The sequence below is a fragment of the Ranitomeya imitator genome, chromosome 3 (assembly GCF_032444005.1).
Source record: "Ranitomeya imitator isolate aRanImi1 chromosome 3, aRanImi1.pri, whole genome shotgun sequence".
Classification (NCBI taxonomy): Eukaryota; Metazoa; Chordata; class Amphibia; order Anura; family Dendrobatidae; genus Ranitomeya; species Ranitomeya imitator.
In genome coordinates, this window is record NC_091284.1 from 209,338,394 (window position 1) to 209,357,501 (window position 19,108).

The following is a 19,108-nucleotide window of genomic DNA, read 5'->3' on the forward strand; positions in this document are numbered from 1 at the left end:
TGTTTAAACTTGTTATCAGTATAATAAGACACCTGTGCACACCCTCAAACAGTCTGACTCCAAACTCCACTATGGTGAAGACCAAAGAGCTGTCAAAGGACACCAGAAACAAAATTGCAGCCCTGCACCAGGCTGGGAAGACTGAATCTGCAATAGCCAACCAGCTTGGAGTGAAGAAATCAACAGTGGGAGCAATAATTAGAAAATGGAAGACATACAAGACCACTGATAATCTCCCTCGATCTGGGGCTCCACGCAAAATCCCACCCCGTGGGGTCAGAATGATCACAAGAACAATGAGCAAAAATCCCAGAACCACGCGGGGGGACCTAGTGAATGACCTGCAGAGAGCTGGGACCAATGTAACAAGGCCTACCATAAGTAGCACACTACGCCACCATGGACTCAGATCCTGCAGTGCCAGACGTGACCCACTGCTTAAGCCAGTACATGTCCGGGCCCGTCTGAAGTCTGCTAGAGAGCATTTGGATGATCCAGAGGAGTTTTGGGAGAATGTCCTATGGTCTGATGAAACCAAACTGGAACTGTTTGGTAGAAACACAACTTGTCGTGTTTGGAGGAAAAAGAATACTGAGTTGCATCCATCAAACACCATACCTACTGTAAAGCATGATGGTGGAAACATCATGCTTTGGGGCTGTTTCTCTGCAAAGGGGCCAGGACGACTGATCCGGGTACATTAAAGAATGAATGGGGCCATGTATCGTGAGATTTTGAGTGCAAACCTCCTTCCATCAGCAAGGGCATTGAAGATGAAACGTGGCTGGGTCTTTCAACATGACAATGATCCAAAGCACACTGCCAGGGCAACGAAGGAGTGGCTTCGTAAGAAGCATTTCAAGGTCCTGGAGTGGCCTAGCCAGTCTCCAAATCTCAACCCTATAGAAAACCTTTGGAGGGAGTTGAAAGTCCGTGTTGCCAAGCGAAAAGCCAAAAACATCAGTGCTCTAGAGGAGATCTGCATGGAGGAATGGGCCAACATATCAACAACAGTGTGTGGCAACCTTGTGAAGACTTACAGAAAACGTTTGACCTCTGTCATTGCCAACAAAGGATATATTACAAAGTATTGAGATGAAATTTTGTTTCTGACCAAATACTTATTTTCCACCATAATATGCAAATAAATTGTTAAAAAAACAGACAATGTGATTTTCTGGATTTTTTTTTCTCAGTTTGTCTCCCATAGTTGGGGTCTACCTATGATGTAAATTACAGACGCCTCTCATCTTTTTAAGTGGTGGAACTTGCACTACTGCTGACTGACTAAATACTTTTTTGCCCCACTGTATAACTACATAGTGTCTGCATGCAACAAGCTTATTTTTCCAGACTCAATTAGTTATTGCTATATAACACTAACACATGTTTCTTTTGTGTAGAAATCAAACATAAGATGGTTTATTCTGAATTACACCCCCCACAGGTATCATTCATTTATGTGGGTACAGTTAGCTATAAAATAGCAGTGGTCTCCTGCTATTACAGGACTGGATGAGTGGCAGCATGCTAGGATACATAGGGTCAATCTGTGTGACAAACCGTACACGGATATATTAGCAATGGAGAAGGCAATGAATTAAGCCGACCTTGTCAGAGCAATTACCTGGCATCAGGATAGGGTCAGCGACTTTCAATTTAGTGTGGGGATTGCATTTTCTTTGAAACTAACTATGCATTAGAAATTATACCCTACACCACTTTCTTATAGTGAGCAGGTAAAAAAATCTATTCTTACGCTATTAGATACACTTGCTCTTCTTAAAGGAACCTGTCAGGATTTTTAACATTACCAAATTAAATACATTGCTGGGTAGAGTAGAAAAATACAAGTTCAAACGCAACTTCTTGGCCACAAATGGATATTCCATCACACAAAAAAAATCAACCTTAAAAAGTTGACTTTCTCAGGGATGGAATATCCATTTGCAGCCATGACGGTTTGTTTGAAATTATCTTACTACCCTTCCCAGTAACATACAGTGCCTTGCGAAAGTATTCGGCTCCCTGGACCTTTTCAACCTTTTCCCACATATCATGCTTCAAACATAAAGATACCAAATGTAAATTTTTGGTGAAGAATCAACAACAAGCGAAACAGAAATGGGAAGTTGAACGAAATTTATTGATTATTTTAAATTTTGGCGGAAATTCAAAAACTGAAAAGTGCAATATTATTTGGCCCCTTTATCTTAATACTTTGTTGCGCCACCTTTTGCTGCGATTACAGCTGCAAGTCGCTTGGGGTATGTCTCTATCAGTTTTATACATCGAGAGACTGAAATTCTTGCACAATCTTCCTTAGCAAACAGCTCGAGCTCAGTGAGGTTTGATGGAGATTGTTTGTGAACAGCAGTTTTCTGCTCTTTCCACAGATTCTCGATTGGATTGAGGTCTGGACTTTGACTTGGCCATTGTAATACCTGGATATGTTTATTTGTGAACCATTCCATCGTAGATTTTGCTTTATGTTTGGGATCCGCTTTGTAAGACACACTTTTTTTCCCCAAATTGGGGGGGAAATTGGGGTGCATTTTATAATCGGAATAGTGAAAAAAAGGGAAAAAGTGATGGAATCTCTTACTGTGGTGCTGGTGGCTGTGGTGCTAGCGGTGACTGTGGAGCGGGTGGGCTGGCAGGACTCAGGGTCAATGGTGGGGCAGTGCAGCAGGCCTGGAGCTGAGGGTGGCAGCGCAGTTTCTCTGGTGTTCGGGCGGCACAGTGCAGGGCAGCGCCATTGTGCTTCCAGTATCCGGAGTTTCCGATTTCCTGAATAAACGCCTGTGCCTACTGCACAGGACTTCAAGAAAATGGCCGCCGAACCAGCGCATGCGCAGATGGAGCTCTCGGTCACTGAGCTCTCGATCTGCGCATGCGCTGCAATAGTTCTCGGCAAATGCTAGCTGGCAGCAGGTTGAATTCTGGGCTCCGCTGCACATGGAGCCCTAAAGCAGAGGAGGGAAAGAAGCAGGATTCTCCTCCTCCTCTGCAGGGATAGATATTGATTGGTGGAGGGAACTGTTGTTGAGCTGCCTCCACCAATCAGATATCTGTCCCTGCACAATGTATAGTGTGTCATCTGCAGATCCCCCATAATAGTGTGCAATACCCAGATCCCCCATAACAGTGCGTCACCACATATCCCCTATAACTGTGTCATCTGCAGATCTTCCATAACAGTGCATCACCACAGATCCCCCATAACAGTGTCATCCGCAAATCCGCCCATAAGTGTGTACCCTGCAGATCCCCCATAACAGTGCGTCACCACAGATCCCCTCTAACTGTGTCATCCGCAGATCCTCCCATAAGTGTATACCCTGCAGATTCCCCATAAGTGTGTCATCTGCAGATCCTCCCATAAGTGTGTACCCTGTAGATTCCCCATACCAGTGCGTCACCACAGATTCCCATAACAGTGCATCATCCGAAAGTTTTTTGCACACTATTTGGCCCAAAATATTTTTTTTCTTATTTTCCTCCTCTAAAATCTAGGTGCATCTTATAATCAGATGCGTCTTATAAAGTGAAAAATAAGGTAGTTTCACTCTTGAAAAGTTTCCTTTAAGCCACAAGGTGTTGCATGATATACACATGTTTTAATAATACAATACAATAATTTTTTTAAGGGCATTGTTCATCTGTACCCATCAATAATCCCTTCTTGACATGTGACATACATGTGTGTCACATGCTAGGTGCAGGTATATGGAGTAGGCTCAGGAGCTGGTATAGCTGTAATCAAACAGTTCTGAATAATGATGGCAGCAGGTCATTTTTACCACATAAAGAGTGCCATAAAAAGCAAAACACCAAAAACAATGTGGAATCTCCAGTTCATTATATGGTAAATTGAATAGTGAAATTAAAAGAGGATATCCAGAACTTTAGAAAAAAGGCATTTAGTTGCTAACAGAGGCAACTACCTGTCTGTTGTACCCAGCTCCAGTCATTAACCGCTCCTGCCACAGATTCAGCTACTCACTGTCAACATAGCAGCAGTATGTCTTCCTGTTGACAGACGGGACTACTAGGGTTATGCTGACAACAGCCAACTCCTGCTGTTTGATTGATGGAAGCCTGCTGTCAATCAGCATGACACCAGTAGTCCTGCCCTGTAAACACGAAGATAAACTGTTGCTCTGTTGACAGTGAGTAGCTGAATTTCTGGCAGGAGCGGTCAATGACTGCCGCTGGCTACAACAGGCAGTTAGTTACCTTTTTTTTTTTTTTTAAAGTGCCTGATATCTCCTTTAAAACTAAAGCTCGTCATGAAAAAATGAAGCGCCTACATTAACAGAAAAATAAAAGTTATAATTTTAGGAAGAAGAAACAGAAGAGGTTAATAATAGTTTTGGTGATTGTTCAGTAATTATTAATGTGTCATGGTCTAGTGGTGGCTGCAGGTGGGCAACATTTTATTATTTCTGTCTATGCCAGATATTTGAAGCTCTGTATCAGACAAAACTACAAGTGACATGAAAGTCTATGAAGAATATAATCAGCATAGAATATTGGATTTAGATAAAAAAAAAGTGTGGAAAGCTGTATGCTCACTTTAGAGCAACGTACTGTGTAAATAATATTCTGATTTGTTGCTTAATGGTTGAAATGTCCCAAGTGCAGCAATTCATCCAAGACTGTACATCTATGCTGCAAAATAGTCCAAGCTTATTTACTCCTGACCCCATTGTGACTTTAGGAATAATAAAGTCCCAATTGTTACCCAATGTCATGAACCTTGGCAAAAAAAGACGGAGTGCTCTATATTAAATGTATTGGGGAAAATGTGTTTCACATACACAATATGAGGCATATTGCATTAATTGATTAGTTCAATGTCAAATAATGCTAACCTGATAAGTATGATGAACACATGACTTTGGGTTCCTCCTGGTCAATGTGCAACCATTATCACTTGATGCCCCATCTATGCTCCTCAGGGATGAGAATTCATTCTTTGATTTCAGATCTTCCTCGCTTGTCAAATCTTCTGACATTCCTTTATTGTCTTGTCTCATTCCGCACTAGCGCAACAAGATAAGATGTTAATAGATCAACTCATTACAAGTAAGTAATGCAGCCTGACAATGGTTCAGTCTGGCGTCTCACAAATAGAAATCAGTCAAGGTGATAAAACATCAAATGGGGTTCACGGAATGCAAAAAACGATCCAAAATCTCAGGTTATTTACTGATGAGCACATAAAGAAGAAGAATTCCCTGCAGCCCATCAATAGTGTGAATGCTGGAAGCGAGGGAAAAACTGTAATGAATAATGTATTATCTTGAACACAATTAGATCAGGACATTATCAAAAAGAAAATTTCTCTTTAAAGCCAGAAAGTAGGTATTCAAGACCACTTGGACATCCTTTTAGTGTCCCTTAAAATAGCATCTGCAAAAAAAGTTGATATACAGTGCTCAGCATAAATGAGTACACCCCCTTTGAAAACCAAGATTTTAATCATTATCTCAATTCAAGAACAGTTTCCAAAAGTTTGAAATGACTGACTTTCTTAGAACATTTTTTAACCCATAACATGAAAGTAAGGCTAATAATATAACTTTCATTACATAATCTTCAGTTTACTCAAATTAGTTGAAACAGTATCATCAGAACAGAAAGCATATTGCATACAAAATTGTGTCAAAGGCCCTATGCCTTAAATAATGGGGCTATCAGGTAAGCAAAAATGGACACTCCTAACACGGAATTAAATACTAAAGACATGGAGTCAATGGTCCATCAGTAAAATTTAAGACATTTTTATTAGACTGTAACAACAAAGAAGGCATAAACATATGGAAATACAGAATCAATAGCAAAAGGACTCTGGTATTAATGGTATGTACTCCACAAATGAATAGTGCTAGTGCTTAAATAATAAACATATTTAATCCTGCTGTTGTCTTCGGTCTGGGGAGACCGATTTTGAACTTTGGTATTTTTTGGGGTGTTCAAGATGCGGTTCTGAAACTTGTGGTTGATTGACTTAAATGAGGATGGGTCGGTCGGTCATGGGTTTCAGAGCCGGATCTTGAATATTTTAAAGAATACTGAAGTTCAAGGTCGGTCGTTTTTGACCGAAGACAACAGCAGGGTTAATAGTAAATAGTAGTAAGACATATAACAATTCAATATGTAGCAGTTATTAGTCTGTGCCAATATGGCCTCAGTTGTAACAAAGCTAAGTGCATAACTGCAAACACCTTGGTACAAACTGCATCCATCCCAAAAACCAAAATCATTTCTTAACTATGTTTCCCCATATGTGATACCATGCCAGCAGCTCTGACGTGCGTTTTGCATGGGATTCCTTTGGGACTGTGAAACGCGAAATACGTACCGGTGCTGCTGGCGTGGTATCTTACATGGGGAAACATGTCTTATTAGTTTTTCTGCAATCAGAATTTACTATTAAAGATGCTTATTATTTAAGCACTAGCACTTTATAGTTTTATAGTTCTCTATGCAATTACATACTTTTCCTGCCTCAATATTTGTTTGTGGAGTACATACCATTAATACCTGAGTCCTTTTGCTATTGATTCTGTATGTATATATATATATATATATATGTACATATATATATATATATATATATATATATACTGTATATATATATGTGTGAACACACCCTTTGGGGTGAGGAGTTAAAAAACTGAGATTTTGATTGGAGAGCTGGAGTATGTACCCACAATATCTTTTTCAGCCAAATTCCCCCTGGAAACCACTTTGGAAGTTGCTAAAAATGTTACAAAGAACATAATGCAGTGCAATGACAAAACGACAGCGCTGTGCATATGCCATCATGGAAACTCCAAGTTTTTGAGGAGTCATGATATGTGGGGGATGCTAATACACATGGAAAAGTGGTTATGTGGGCACAATGTCTTTTTCAAAGAATCTGCCTGAAAACTCAAAAACATAAAAACAAATGAACATAAGCATGTCTATGGAAAAACAACTTGCTGTATATAAGTTCAATTTTTTTGTTACATCTTACCATTCAGCGACATATTTATTTTTCTGGTGTTTTCCGCTCATAAGACTCTGTATTTTACAAGTAAATGGGAAAGCTCAAAGGACACCTAGAAAATGGCAAGACGTTTTACCGTTGTTTTTGTTCTTAGAAGAACACCAGCGGTTTCTTTGTATTCATTGGAGTGTAAAAAAAACAACTGGAAAACTACAGTAAAAAGACTTAACAAAAAACATTCGAAAACTCTTCAAATTACCACTGACAGAAAAAAAAATGTCTAAAACACGCTCGGGGAAACAATAATAATAAAAAAAAGACATGACATAAGACAATTCAGGAAAGTAACTCCAGAGTTTAATAAAGAGTCTTTACTTGAAAAACTCATCAGATTCCTCTGAACTTAAAAGATGCCAAGTGCTCATATTTCCACTAAGTGGGAACGCTCCAAAAACTTAAAACTCCTCAAACACTTGGAGATTCTGCTCAGTTTATGCTCTGAAAACTTATCACAAAGACTCTATTTTCTCATAACTTTGGAAAGTTTCTACTCCTCAAAAAAGCTCATACCCTAATTCGTTCACAGTGTCTTTTTCCAGTGGTCAAAAACATCAGGAAATACTCAATTTTTCTTGATTTTTGCAAACATCTATTTTTAGTGTTTTCTGGTTATTTAATGACCACTTTTTTCATGTTTTTACCCATGGATATTTTTTAGTGTTTTTTCAGCATTTTTGTGTGTCTTTTTACTGTCATTTTCTTATCTTATTTTTTTAAAATCCACTAAAGGAAACACTACCATTTTTTTAACCAAAAACACTGACAAAATACTTAAAAAGACTTCTGGGCATTTTTCTAGCCTCCCCAATTACTTGTAAAGTATGGAACATCTTTGAAATTATGAACAGCAAGTTGTTTCCACATACAAATTAATAGGATCATTCTTTTGATCTTTTTGTTAGCAGTTTTTCCATCATTCTTTTGCGCAGACCCAGTAAAAAAAAAAAAGCATTGGAAAAAAGGCATAGTGAGAACATGTCCTTTGGATGAATCCTTAATAATCGAATTTGCTGCATATTTTTCCTGTGTAATATCCTTAGTGGCAGGGACATTCTGTACCCGTAATAAGGGCAAGGGTTGCAGTCGCACCTGGACACTGGAAGGGCCTTGATTTTGGAGATTTTGCTTTGGGGCCCACAGGCTCCAAGTTACGCCATTGCTCAGGAGTTTTCAGCTTTGGGCAAGTGGATGAGATTTTACAAATCTTATTCACATACTACAGGCATTTTATGCCCAGAAAAACAAGCATGCTTTTTCTGCTTTACAAATACTGTGAAACTTTACAACAGATTTCAGCACTTTTAGGCTGCCATCACACGTTCAGTATTTGGTCAGTATTTTACATCAGTATTTGTAAGCCAAAACCAGGAGTGGAACAATTAGAGGAAAAGTATAATAGAAACACATGCACCACTTCTGTATTTATCACCCACTCCTGGTTTTGGCTTACAAATACTGATGTAAATAAAATACTGACCAAATACTGCTAGTGTGACGGCAGCCGTATTGTGTAACAGCAATAAAATGAGAATCACCAGCAGAATCCTCAGATAATTTGTAAACTCATCCTTATTTTATAAGAAAGATAGTTTGGCCAAAAGTTAAGCTACACTTTTGGATAATAGATCATAGAGAAGTTAAAAGCTTCTTCAGGAACTCTAGGACCGCAGCTTGAGGCTACAGAGTTTGCTTCCTACAATGTGAATTTATGAGGCTGCTCTGTATAGAGAAATAAGTAGAAAACTCTGTGGATAAAACTTAATAGCAATTTTAGGCCCAGCATATACCTGCGTCTTCCCTTTGGAAATGATACACTTGCATACTGAACAACTGGACTCCCGAATGCAGGAATCGGCTTGTCTCCATCCAGCAACCTCACTGTGCGGGTCCTGGTGTGACGGGTAGGTTTTCTTGAGAAGAACATTCCTGTTAACACTAAATGAGATATCAAGTATGTGTGAGGTCCATTCTTAATTGGTTTCGGTCAATCAGCACTAAATAAAATATAATATTAAATAATATTTAATAGTAATTCTTTACTCAGATCCTAGATTAATTGGGACCATAAATTGAATTCAATTTATGGTCATACACTTGGACCATATATTTAATACATTCTATGGTAACATACTATCAAATATTTAATGCTCTAGGTCCATATACAGTGGGGCAAAAAAGTATTTAGTCAGTCAGCAATAGTGCAAGTTCCACCACTTAAAAAGATGAGAGGCGTCTGTAATTTACATCATAGGTAGACCTCAACTATGGGAGACAAACTGAGAAAAAAAAATCCAGAAAATCACATTGTCTGTTTTTTTAACATTTTATTTGCATATTATGGTGGAAAATAAGTATTTGGTCAGAAACAAAATTTCATCTCAATACTTTGTAATATATCCTTTGTTGGCAATGACAGAGGTCAAACGTTTTCTGTAAGTCTTCACAAGGTTGCCACACACTGTTGTTGGTATGTTGGCCCATTCCTCCAGGCAGATCTCCTCTAGAGCAGTGATGTTTTTGGCTTTTCGCTTGGCAACACGGACTTTCAACTCCCTCCAAAGGTTTTCTATAGGGTTGAGATCTGGAGACCGGCTAGGCCACTCCAGGACCTTGAAATGCTTCTTACGAAGCCACTCCTTCGTTGCCCTGGCGGTGTGCTTTGGATCATTGTCATGTTAAAAGACCCAGCCACGTTTCATCTTCAATGCCCTTGCTGATGGAAGGAGGATTGCACTCAAAATCTCACGATACATGGCACCATTCATTCTTTCATGTACTCGGATCAGTCGTCCTGGCCCCTTTACAGAGAAACAGCCCCAAAGCATGATGTTTCCACCACCATGCTTTACAGTAGGTATGGTGTTTGATGGATGCAACTCAGTATTCTTTTTCCTCCAAACACGACAAGTTGTGTTTCTACCAAACAGTTCCAGTTTGGTTTCATCAGACCACAGGACATTCTCCCAAAACTCCTCTGGATCATCCAAATGCTCTCTAGCAAACTTCAGACGGGCCCGGACATGTACTGGCTTAAGCAGTGGGACACGTCTGACACTGCAGGATCTGAGTCCATGGTGGCGTAGTGTGTTACTTATGGTAGGCCTTGTTACATTGGTCCCAGCTCTCTGCAGTTCATTCACTAGGTCCCCCCGTGTGGTTCTGGGATTTTTGCTCACCGTTCTTGTGATCATTCTGACCCCACGTGGTGGGATTTTGCGTGGAGCCCCAGATCGAGGGAGATTATCAGTGGTCTTGTATGTCTTCCATTTTCTAATTATTGCTCCCACTGTTGATTTCTTCACTCCAAGCTGGTTGGCTATTGCAGATTCAGTCTTCCCAGCCTGGTGCAGGGCTACAATTTTGTTTCTGGTGTCCTTTGACAGCTCTTTGGTCTTCACCATAGTGGAGTTTGGAGTCAGACTGTTTGAGGGTGTGCACAGGTGTCTTTTTATACTGATAACAAGTTTAAACAGGTGCCATTACTACAGGTAATGAGTGGAGGAAAGAGGAGACTCTTAAAGAAGAAGTTACAGGTCTGTGAGAGCCAGAAATCTTGATTGTTTGTTTCTGACCAAATACTTATTTTCCACCATAATATGCAAATAAAATGTTAAAAAAACAGACAATGTGATTTTCTGGATTTTTTTTCTCAGTTTGTCTCCCATAGTTGAGGTCTACCTATGATGTAAATTACAGACGCCTCTCATCTTTTTAAGTGGTGGAACTTGCACTATTGCTGACTGACTAAATACTTTTTTGCCCCACTGTAGCTAATACATGCCATGGTCATACACTGAGACATATATTCAATTCACTCTGGGTTCATGCTCTAGGACCATATATTTAATGGAATAGATCAGACACTAGGACCATATATGTAGTGCATTCTGTGATCAGATACTGGGACCATATATTTAATGTGTTCTATGGTCATGCCCTACGACTACACATTTAATGCATTCTATAATCATACGCTAAAACTACTGTGTATATTTAACGGACTAGGTTATGCTACACTATATATAGAGGCTAATTGGGAGCTCATACGATATATAGGAGCTATGTGGGTGCTTATACTATATAAAGAGGGCTACTGTCTCCCCATAATCCTGTAGAATGTAAGCCCGCAAGGGCAGGATCCTCTTCCCTCTGTACCAGTCTGTCATTGTTTGTTTAGTGTAAGTGATATTTGTATTTTGATGTAACCCCTTCTCATGTACAGGACCATGGAATTAATGGTGCTATATAAATAATAATAATAATAATAATAATTTGGGGACTCATACTGTATATAGTGATGCTATTTGAAGGCTTATACTGTATATAAGAGGCTATGCGGGGGGGCTTATAATATATATATATATAGCTATTTGGGGGCTCATATTATACATATTGTGGCTGTGTAGTGGCTCATATTCATCTATATATATAATTGTCTAAGGGTTTTTCCGTCTGTCTGTCTGTCTTTCTGTCTGTCTGTCCTGGAAATCCCGCGTCTGATTGGTCGAGGCCGCCAGCGACGATGATGTCATAATGGTTGCCATGGCGACGATGATGTCATAAAGGTTGCCTCAACCAATCAGCGACGGGCACAATCTGCCGCGAATTCTGGAATCATCATTGTCCATATACTACGGGGACATGCATATTCTAGAATACCCGATGCGTTAGAATCGGGCCACAATCTATTGTTACTATATATATAATTGTCTAAGGGTTTTTCCGTCTGTCTGTCTGTCTGTCTTTCTGTCTGTCTGTCTGTCTGTCCTGGAAATCCCACGACTCTGATTGGTCGAGGCCGCCAGGCCTCGACCAATCAGCAACGGGCACAGCGACGATGATGTCATAAAGGACGTAGAAATCCCACGTTTCTGATTCAGCGACGGGCACAGTATTGACGTAGATGTCATAATGGTTGCCATGGCGACGATGATGTCATAAAGGTTGCTTCGACCAATCAGCGATGAGCACAGTCTGCCGCGAATTCTGGAATCATCATTGTCCATATACTACGGGGACATGCATATTCTAGAATGTTGCTTACCCCCCCATTTTGATCCTGGGTACGCCCATAATAGAGTACATTAAATATCTGTTCACATGCATTAAAGTGAACCTGTCATCCCCCCAGGCATTTGAAACTAAAAGAGCCACCTTGTGCAGCAGTAAAGCTTCATTCTGACAAGGTGGCTCTTTTAGTTATTGGTGCTGTAAATGCAGAAATAATCTATTTTGTAATTTGTCCGAAATACCTGTCTTCAGTCCTGGAGGCAGGCCTTTCCCGTCTGCTGCAGACGCCTCACAGCCGTCACTCGAGTCTTCTTGGCGCCGGGCGCCGCCTCCTCAGCGCTGTTTGTTTTGAAATCTGCTGGCGCCTGCGCCCTTCTGTCATGCCTGGGGCAGGCGCAGTGAGCGCTGCCCGTCTGTCCTCATATGCAGTGTCGCTGACTGCGCCTGTGCGGCCACCCTGCTTGTAAATCCCAGCTCTGCATTGTCTTATGATTTATTCACACTGCGGGGCTGGGATTCCTGGGCATGCGCACTGCGTGTCTAAGCCACTCACCCAGGTTGCAGTGCGCATGCCCAGGAATCCCAGCCCCGCAGTGTGAATAAATCATAAGACAATGCGGAGCTGGGATTCACAAGCAGGGCAGCCGCACAGGCAAGACAAAAGAGCGTAGGCGCCGGCAGATTTCAAAACAAACAGCGCTGAGGAGGCGGCGCCCGGCGCCAAGAAGGCTCGAATGACGGCTGTGAGGCGTCTGCAGCATGGGGGAAAAGACCTGCCTCCAGGACTGAAGACAGGTATTTCGGACAAATTACAAAACGGATTATTTCTGCATTTACAGCACAATAACTAAAAGAGCCACCTTGTCAGAATGAAGCTTTACTGCTGCACAAGGTGGCTCTTTTAGTTTCAAATGCCTGGGGGGGGGGAAGGTGACAGGTTCACTTTAATGCATGTGAACAGATATTTAATGTACTCTATTATGGTTGTACCCAGGATCAAAATTGGGGGGGGGGGGAGGGTCAGGGGGGGGGAAGCAATGGTTGTTCAGGTTGCAAAATTTTAGAACGAAAAAGGTGAATGAAATGAAAATTTTAAGAAAATGATATGTAATTATAGCAGTGCTTTATTAGTTGTTACAATTATTTACAAAAAAAATTGAAGAGGCAATTTGCATATTAGATTTTTATTGTAATTACATGTCTTATACTAATATATTAAAGCAGGAAGGAGATATCCAAATGTTTAAATGATATAAGGAGTGTATGGATATCGAAAACTTAACCTTTGTTATGTACGATATTTTTTAACCTGAGGTGAGGTGTATAATTAAATAAAAAAACAAAGTGCTGGGGAAACCCTATCCTAACATACAAAGAGTGGGGAAAAGTGAATAAAAACTGACTGAATCCAAAACCCTTTTGAAATCTGTTGGATAGATTAGACCGTGGCTTGTTGGGAGGGAATAGTATATAATCAATGTGCACACAAACAGCAATTCCTATACTCAGAAATTATGCTTCCAGTGGCTTTAAAGAAAACCTCCTAAACCAGGAGTACATATATGCCCGTATGTTAGGGGTCAAATGTCTCTTGCCATCATGAATTTATCATAAAACAATATTGCCAGCTGGGTAGAAACATCAATTAACATGCATGAGATCAAATTTGTTATTCCCCAAAAAAGTCCCAAAAGAACATAGTAACATAGTAACATAGTTAGTAAGGCCGAAAAAAGACATTTGTCCATCCAGTTCAGCCTATATTCCATCATAATAAATCCCCAGATCTACGTCCTTCTACAGAACCTAATAATTGTATGATACAATATTGTTCTGCTCCAGGAAGACATCCAGGCCTCTCTTGAACCCCTCGACTGAGTTCGCCATCACCACCTCCTCAGGCAAGCAATTCCAGAATCTCACTGCCCTAACAGTAAAGAATCCTCTTCTATGTTGGTGGAAAAACCTTCTCTCCTCCAGACGCAAAGAATGCCCCCTTGTGCCCGTCACCTTCCTTGGTATAAACAGATCCTCAGCGAGATATTTGTATTGTCCCCTTATATACTTATACATGGTTATTAGATCGCCCCTCAGTCGTCTTTTTTCTAGACTAAATAATCCTAATTTCGCTAATCTATCTGGGTATTGTAGTTCTCCCATCCCCTTTATTAATTTTGTTGCCCCCCTTTGTACTCTCTCTAGTTCCATTATATCCTTCCTGAGCACCGGTGCCCAAAACTGGACACAGTACTCCATGTGCGGTCTAACTAGGGATTTGTACAGAGGCAGTATAATGCTCTCATCATGTGTATCCAGACCTCTTTTAATGCACCCCATGATCCTGTTTGCCTTGGCAGCTGCTGCCTGGCACTGGCTGCTCCAGGTAAGTTTATCATTAACTAGGATCCCCAAGTCCTTCTCCCTGTCAGATTTACCCAGTGGTTTCCCGTTCAGTGTGTAATGGTGATATTGATTCCTTCTTCCCATGCATATAACCTTACATGTATCATTGTTAAACCTCATCTGCCACCTTTCAGCCCAAGTTTCCAACTTATCCAGATCCATCTGTAGCAGAATACTATCTTCTCTTGTATTAACTGCTTTACATAGTTTTGTATCATCTGCAAATATCGATATTTTACTGTGTAAACCTTCTACCAGATCATTAATGAATATGTTGAAGAGAACAGGTCCCAATACCGACCCCTGCGGTACCCCACTGGTCACAGCGACCCAGTTAGAGACTATACCATTTATAACCACCCTCTGCTTTCTATCACTAAGCCAGTTACTAACCCATTTATACACATTTTCCCCCAGACCAAGCATTCTCATTTTGTGTACCAACCTCTTGTGCGGCACGGTATCAAACGCTTTGGAAAAATCGAGATATACCACGTCCAATGACTCACCGTGGTCTAGCCTATAGCTTACCTCTTCATAAAAACTGATTAGATTGGTTTGACAGGAGCGATTTCTCATAAACCCATGCTGATATGGAGTTAAACAGTTATTCTCATTGAGATAATCCAGAATAACATCCCTCAGAAACCCTTCAAATATTTTACCAACAATAGAGGTTAGACTTACTGGCCTATAATTTCCAGGTTCACTTTTAGAGCCCTTTTAATGAAGAAGCTGTTCATATATCACAGAGATATTTTCAATATGACTTATTATAACAAATAAGTGACCATAACATGCCAGTTTAAACAAAGAAAAAGTCAGTATATTCAGGCAGCAAGTGAGTGATACAAACGAACCTTAAGGTACCTTCACACATAACGATATCGTTAACGATATCGTTGCTTTTTGTGACGTAGCAACGATATCGTTAAGGAAATCGTTATGTGTGACAGCGACCAACGATCAGGCCCCTGCTGGGAGATCGTTGGTCGCTGAACAAAGTCCAGAACTTTATTTCGTCGCTGGATCTCCCGTGGACATCGCTGGATCGGCGTGTGTGACACCGATCCAGCGATGTCTTCACTGGTAACCAGGGTAAACATCGGGTAACTAAGCGCAGGGCCGCGCTTAGTAACCCAATGTTTACCCTGGTTACCAGCGTAAAAGTAAAAAAAAACAAACACTACATACTTACCTACCGCTGTCTGTCCCCGGCGCTGTGCTCTGCACTCCTCCTGTACTGGCTGTGAGCACAGCGGCCGAAAAGCAGAGCGGTGACGTCACCGCTCTGCTTTCCGGCTGACCGACGCTCACAGCCAGTACAGGAGGAGTGCAGAGAAGCAGAGCGCCGGGGACAGACAGCGGTAGGTAAGTATGTAGTGGTTGTTTTTTTTTACTTTTACGCTGGTAACCAGGGTAAACATCGGGTTACTAAGCGCGGCCCTGTGCTTAGTAACCCGATGTTTACCCTGGTTACCGGCATTGTTGGTCGCTGGAGAGCTGTCTGTGTGACAGCTCTCCAGCGACCAAACAGCGACGCTGCAGCGATCCGGATCGTTGTCGGTATCGCTGCAGCGTCGCTTAATGTGAAGGGGCCTTTAGCTAGAGCCTATGGTGTGCATAATCAGGTAAATGGGATCACAAAGATGAGCATCCCCTGTCAAGATTAATGACACCAAAGAAGTCTCAGTGGTCACATAACCAAATTCAATATCAATATGCTCCAAACACCACCAATATGCAGAGCAAAAATATCATTGCTAAAATCTCACCCAGTTCAGAGGGGTCCTATATAAAGCCATGCTTCTCCTCATAAGGGTAAGATGAACAACTGCCTCAATCACATATGGCGTCTCCCGACGCATTTCGTCCTTTGTGAACTCATCAGGGGATAAAAGAGACATGTTTGCTGCTATTTAACACAGCTGGCACGTACCCTGTATGGAGTGGGCTCAGCTCCTGAGCACGCTTCATACACGTTTCTGTGTATGAGGTACATACCAAGGTGCAAAAAGGGATTTAAGTATTGCCTCATGTGATATACCATAAATGCAAGTTCAGACTGGGGCACTGACTCATGCTGCTGGGAAAAGACGGGTAGTACATCTGAAAGGCAAGTAGAAAGCTGTAGGACATACAGATTTTGCATCCGTTGAACCTGGTTACTGATTCCTAAGAGGTCCTTATCACGTAATATTTTACATTGTTTCAGTCATAGGGTCAGACCATGTGACTGCTATGGTGCTCATGAGTCAGGGGAGCCCTGTATCCGGCAACCCATCCAACCCCTGGCATCAAACTTTCAGCTGTATCTGTATATACATCACCAGCCCCAGCACCTGTATATACATCACCAGCCCCAGCATCTGTATATACATCACCAGCCAAGCACCTGAATATACATCACCAGCCCAGCACCGGTATATACATCACCAGGCCAGCCCCTGTATATAGATCACCAACCCAGCACCTGTATATACATCACCAGCCCCAGCACCTGTATATACATCACCAGCCCCAGCATCTGTATATACATCACCAGCCAAGCACCTGAATATACATCACCAGCCCAGCACCGGTATATACATCACCAGGCCAGCCCCTGTATATAGATCACCAACCCAGCACCTGTATATACATCACCAGCCTCAGCCCAGCACCTGTATATACATCACCAGCCTCAGCCCAGCACCTGTATATACATCACCAGCCTCAGCCCAATACCTGTATATACATCACCAGCCCAGCACCTGTATATACATCACCAGCCCTAGACCTGTATATACATCACCAGCCCAGCACCTGTATTCATCACCAGCCCCAGCCCAGCACCTGTATATACATCACCAGCCCCAGACCTGTATATACATCACCAGCCCAGCACCTATATATACATCACCAGCCCCAGCCCAGCACCTGTATATACATCACCAGCCCAGCACCTGTATATACATCACCAGCCAAGCACCTGTATATAGATCACCAACCCAGCACCTGTGTATACATCACCAGCCTCAGCCCAGCACCTGTATATACATCACCAGCCTCAGCCCAGCACCTGTATATACATCACCAGCCTCAGCCCAGTACCTGTATATACATCACCAGACCTGTATACACATCACCAGCCCAGCACCTGTATATACATCACCAGCCCCAGCCCAGCACCTGTACATACATCACCAGCCCAGCACCTGTATATACATCACCAGCCCCAGACCTGAATACACATCACCAGCCCAGCACCTGTATATACATCACCAGCCCCAGACCTGAATACACATCACCAGCCCAGCACCTGCAAATACATCACCAGCCCAGCACCTGTATATACATCACCAGCCCCAGACCTGTATACCCATCACTAGCCAAGCACCTGTAAATACATCACCAGCCCAGCACCTGTATATACATCACCAGGCCAGCCCCTGTATACATCACCAGCCCAGCACCTGTATATAGATCACCAACCCAGCACCTGTGTATACATCACCAGCCTCAGCCCAGCACCTGTATATACATCACGAGCCTCAGCCCAGCACCTGTATATACATCACCAGCCCAGCACCTGTATATACATCGCCAGCCTCAGCCCAGCACCTGTATATACATCACCAGCATCAGCCCAGTACCTGTATATACATCACCAGCCCCAGACCTGAATACACATCACCAGCCCAGCACCTGTATATACATCACCAGCCCCAGCCCAGCACCTGTATATACATCACCAGCCCAGCACCTGTATATACATCACCAGCCTCAGCCCAGCACCTGTATATACATCACCAGCATCAGCCCAGTACCTGTATATACATCACCAGCCCCAGACCTAAATACACATCACCAGCCCAGCACCTGTATATACATCATCAGCCCCAGCCCCTGTATATACATCACCAGCCCAGCACCTGTATATACATCACCAGCCCAGCACCTGTATATAAATCACCAGCCCCAGCCCAGCACCTGTATATACGTCACCAGCCCAGCACCTGTATATACATCACCAGCCCCAGACCTGTATACACATCACCAGCCCAGCACCTGTATATACATCACCAGCCCAGCACCTGTATATGCATCACCAGGCCAGCCCCTGTATTCATCACCAGCCCCAGCCCAGCACCTGTATATAGATCACCAACCCAGCACCTGTGTATACATCACCAGCCTCAGCCTAGCACCTGTATATACATCACCAGCCTCAGCTCAGCACCTGTATATACATCACCAGCGTCAGCCCAGTACCTGTATATACATCACCAGCCCCAGACCTGTATAGACATCACCAGCCCAGCACCTGTATATATATCACCAGCCCCAGCCCAGTACCTGTATATACATCACCAGCCCCAGACCTGTATATACATCACCAGCCCAGCACCTGTATATACATCACCAGCCCAGCACCTGTATATACATCACCAGCCCCGCACCTGTATATACATCACCAGCCAAGCACCTGTAAATACATCACCAGCCCAGCACCTGTATATACATCACCAGGCCAGCCCCTGTAAACATCACCAGCCCCAGCCCAGCACCTTGTATATAGATCACCAACCCAGCACCTGTGTATACATCACCAGCCTCAGCCCAGCACCTGTATATACATCACCAGCCTCA

General features: G+C 42.3%; 1 protein-coding gene across 7 annotated transcripts in view; it reads right to left on the reverse strand.

Moving 5' to 3' along the window:
* The window catches only part of PHTF1 (putative homeodomain transcription factor 1), a 322,067-nt gene that overhangs the window by 104,674 nt on the left and 198,285 nt on the right, over positions 1-19,108 (reverse strand). For all 7 annotated transcript variants that reach the window (XM_069761762.1, XM_069761764.1, XM_069761758.1 and 4 more), the window contains 2 exons: positions 8,851-8,998; positions 4,878-5,048 (listed from right to left, as the gene is read on the reverse strand). In XM_069761762.1, coding sequence (XP_069617863.1) covers positions 4,878-5,048; positions 8,851-8,998 — 319 coding nt within the window. The remainder of the gene's footprint in view (positions 1-4,877; positions 5,049-8,850; positions 8,999-19,108) is intronic.